This window comes from Corapipo altera, unplaced genomic scaffold, assembly GCF_003945725.1.
Source record: "Corapipo altera isolate COAL_440 unplaced genomic scaffold, ASM394572v1 346, whole genome shotgun sequence".
NCBI lineage: Eukaryota > Metazoa > Chordata > Aves > Passeriformes > Pipridae > Corapipo > Corapipo altera.
The window spans coordinates 1,426-5,965 of record NW_020886558.1 but is presented as its reverse complement, the minus strand read 5'-3'; the positions used below and the strand labels follow the sequence as shown (position 1 = coordinate 5,965).

Sequence of the window (4,540 nt, the reverse complement as noted above, 5' to 3'; positions counted from 1 at the left end):
GAGGGAGGGGATCCTGCCCCTCTATTCAGCCCTGGAGAGGATCACCTGGACTGCTGTGTCCAGTTCTGGGCTCCTCAGGACAGGAGAGACAAGGAGCTCCTGGAGCAGGTCCAACAGAGGGCTACAAAGGGCTGCACTGGAGCACCTGTCCTGTGAGAGAGGCTGAGGGAGCTGGGCCTGTTGATGGACCCACTGTGGTCCCTTCCAACTTCACCCATTCTCTGACGTGGTGCAGCTCACTCATCAGAGTTACAGTTTTGAAAGGAAGAGAGGAAAGAGTCACAAAATGAGTTTTAGCCCCAGTTCTTTAATAAGGGTTACACTTGGGAAATAAATGCACAACATCAAAGCACAACACAGGCATGTGATCTGATCAGTAACTGTAAAAATTGTCTGCTGCAATGGACACTCAGAAAACAAAGGTACCAAAACTTCCTTTCCCATTCCACTTGAACTGATTGCCCTCAACAGAGACAAACATATCCTGGGACAGGAAGTCTTCATCAGCTTCTGTAATTCCCACTTCACTCAGTCTTTTCTTGTGCATCTTGCTCTTCTTTGCAGCAGTAGCCCCAAGTTCATTTGCAATTTCACAGTTGCCTTCAGTTTGCCCAGAAGTCCCAGCTCGCTCAGAACGCTCCAACTCATCAGTCACACACTCAGGTGGTTGTTCTTGCCCCACCTCCTCCACAGAGGCTGTCTCATCACCTGACTGGGTAGGTTGTGCATTCCCTAAGGCAGGAAACAGCAGGAGTGTCACCACAGTCGTGCAAAACAGCCCCATCACTAAAACCTCCTGGAATTCATTTTCTTCAGTCTTAACATCTTCACCTCATCCCACTCACTCTTTGGTTTGCTACTTCGTGACAGCCACAAATTTCAAATACAAACTATGAATTATTCAATCCAAAAGCCTGGGTGTACTAGCTTTACTAGTTTTAGGAGTTTCTTCTAAGAAGAGAAAAAGAAATACCTTTTGTTGTCTGTGCTGAAGCACCCTTTACCTCCAAGGGTCCTGGTCTAACCAGGACCACACCATATCCTTCATTATTATGGATCACATTCTTAACCATGGTTATCTTGGGAACATCATAAGGTTCATCTAAGAAGCTCTGCAGAAAAAAAAAGAAAAATCCCACACGTCATGTCCAGCTAAAGGGCTGCTAAAGTCTTCCAGTTTTAGGTGGAATCAGTTCCATGTATTGGCTGGGGCTGGATCATTTGCCTATACAAGTGGCATTGCAAAAGGCATCTTCTCTTTCTGGCAGATAAGAAATCAAACCAGTTGACTGCTGTGGTGGCCAACCCAAGGCAAACAAGTACCATTATCATCATAGGTGACATGTAAGAGTTTCAGCATAATGCAGCAAGGCTTTAAGGCAACCTAAACATGAGTTACTAATTCTAGCAGCTGTAAGCTTTTGGAAAACAAGTGCATTGTGCCTGGGACTGACCTTGAGCAGTATCCCCTCCTTGCAGTGGTGTATGCTGTTGCGGCGCAGGGTGCACGTACTCCCTGGATAAATTTCCACACCAGCTCCCTGCAAGACACAATTGGCAGCAGTTCACAAATAGTTCAGGCACATTTACAATATCACTTGATGACTCCGTTGCAGATCTGTGTGTTCATCTCCCAGTTATCACAAGGCAAATTTGTGTTACCATAAATTAAAAAGCAAGACTCAAGGTTGAGGCCACAGGGACTGTATTATTGCCCCCAGGCCAGAAAAGCCAGGTGAAGAGTAGCTGCACAGCCTCACATTACTTTCTTGTTCTTTAGTCATCCCTCTCAACACCCCAAGCCCCATCATTCTTCAAAGTGTCCTAATCAGAGTTCGTTTCTGTGTTTATCGTCCTTCTGTAAGAATCCATGCACAAGGTGTCCAAAACAGCATTTCACTGGCAGAACAAACACAGGGTTTCATAAGAAAACTATTTATGGGCAGAGAAAACAGAAAATCACTTTAAAAATATTGCAGGATGTGAATCACTCCAGCAATGCATCAATTATTATTTCATAGATGTCTGCTGCTGCAACATCACTTCCCATCATCACACTCAAATCAGCATGAGACATTTCAGTGGACAGTGTCAGAGGATACAAGACCCCTGGGACCAATCTCTGAAACTCAATAACGTGTAGCTGTCTAAAATTAATTTGTAAAGGTTCTCTCCAGAGCGACACAAGTCACGCTGTGACTGACTGTACCATTTCCAAACAGAAACCTTTAGTTTAAATTAGGAAATAAGGCAGAGTTAAGGATTAGGCTCTACCTTGGCCCCGTAGAGATCAGAGTTCTTCATCACCAGCTCAGCTGACATCCGCACTGTAATGCCCGTGGTCTCACACTGTAACACACAGTTCTCCAGGGTGGTTTTCCCACGATGGATATCTGCATGCACAGAAACCAATTACTGCTGGATGAAACACTCATGCAAAGACAAAGCCCTCCTACAGACAGACAGCCTTGTAGCATTTTTGCACTGTGATAAAACTCCCATTTTAATTTTATCCACTTTGGGTTAATTTTCATGATTTGCCCATGCAGGTTTGAACTCGTGCTGTTTTTCTAGAACAAGCAGGAACACTGCTGCAAGGGAGCACCAGCCAAAGGTTTGTCAGCTTTTCTTTTTTAAACAAACAGCAACAATCTTTTCATTACATTCCTAAGAGAATTTTGAATTCAAAAGATACTAAACACATGCATGCAAGTGTTAACAAACATTTTAACGTGATAAAATCAAATGTCTGTTGAGGCAAAGTACTAATCAGTATTAATCAGCCCCTTCTGCAAAGACAGGAGGCCATGGCCAATAAACTCATTGGATACAATTTAGGATTGGTTGAGTCTCAGTTTGAACCTGCTGTCAGAACCAAAGTTTACACCACAGCATATGCCATTCCTCAGGGGAGCACTGGCTGGGTCAGCTACAGCTGAGTATTGCCAGGGGGGGCTTTCTGTGCAAAGAGCAATTATTTCCTTTCCAGGTAGCCTGACACAGGCTGTGCAGCAGTCAGAGTCAGGTTGCCTTAACAACAGAACAGTGATCAAGTCAAATGATCTTATCCCAGTATAATAAAATACAAGAGCCACAAGAGCTTGGAAGAACAAAGTTATTTTGATGTCCACATTATAAGCAAGTTGAGAAGAGGAAGAAGTTTTGATGTTTATACCTGTAGGGCTCCTCTCTAGAATATTTTGTTGAAACTAGTCAACTCCAACACTGGGTCCCAGCTTTAATTCTAACACTAAATTATGACAGAGTCACAAAAAGGTCAGGATGCTTTTACACTTACTTATAATCCCCTCCACAGCATCGTGTTGCACCAGCTTCAAACCAGAGATTCTCACATTGGCTCCTGTACAGTCAAAGAAGTTGTCCCCTTTGCCCTGCTTTTCTATCACGATATCATCTGGCATCCCATAGCCTGAAAGCAGAGGGGAAGGGGCAGGTGTGAAGAATAACTGGTGACAAAGAGGTGCTCAGTACATAACAGACCTTTAAATTAAAGGTGGAGGTTTAAAACTTGAGGGACTAATACACTGAAGAGGATTTTCTGCCAGGCTACACCCTCACCTGGGCCCCTCTGTGCCAAGGTACAGGCACTCAGAGCCAAATTCAAATTTACCTTCCTGGAATGGCACACGACAAAATGCAAAATTAGCTGAGACAGTTGAACAAATGGGTAACTGAGCTCACATTTGCTAAGGCCAAAGTTCTCACTCCCAAAGTTACAAGAGAGCAGGGGGATGCAAGGAGGACACACAGGCACCTCCAGTCTGCTTTCAAAGGACACCAATTCACTAGAGCAGGCAGAGGTTTCAAAGAGCACAGAAAGTAAAAGCAGGCATCACCACAACACAAGGAAAAAAGGGCAAAGGACTTGATATTGTTAGTGAGCCTTAATCAACATGAAACTTGGGTGAAAATTGTGTGTTTGTGTTACACAGGCTTCCAGATGAACTCAGATTAAAAGAAGCTTTCACAAGCATCTGCCAACATTGATTTACTGAGCCATCCACAGTTGTCAGCATTCAAAAACTTACAGGGAAATTTATGAGCAAGTAAAGCTTTTATTGCTTGTCACTGACAAGAATCATAATAAGGAAAGCAAGAATGCAACATCTATTAAAGCAGCACGAGTCCTATCATCTTCTGAAAGCACAGACAAACTCAGACAAGAAGTGCCTGAGTGGCAGCTTGTAGCCAAGTACAGAAATGAATGCTGCCATGTGCAATTAGAAAGGTTCAAAAAAAAGAAAGAACAAACCGTGAACAAGAGGTGGCAGAAAGTTTTAAAGACAGCCAATGGAATGCAAAGTTAAGTAATTGGAACTTCAACATATGATACTAAGAAATCTTTCCCCACTGGCCCTGGTTTGTGGTCACCCCTGGAGAGGAGGTGCATGGGGCAGTTTACTTCCAGCACATCAAGGGAGAGCAGCACAGCACAGCAAGTGGCAGAGCTGGTTTAATTTCACACCACCACAGAAAGGGGTTAATAGCCAAGGCAAGAGTTTGGGGACTAAGTGTCCTA

The 4,540-nt window shown here is 43.8% G+C and overlaps 1 protein-coding gene across 1 annotated transcript; it reads right to left on the bottom strand.

Annotated features, from left to right (window-relative positions):
- Positions 1-291: 291 nt before the first annotated feature.
- On the bottom strand, positions 292-3,484 carry LOC113941247 (SHC SH2 domain-binding protein 1-like; the record flags this gene model as incomplete). The annotated part of the gene is made up of 5 exons (XM_027632404.1): positions 292-732; positions 974-1,112; positions 1,455-1,541; positions 2,275-2,393; positions 3,299-3,484. Coding segments are annotated over 5 exons (854 nt in total), but the record flags the coding sequence as incomplete, so codon positions are not given.
- Positions 3,485-4,540: the final 1,056 nt, after the last annotated feature.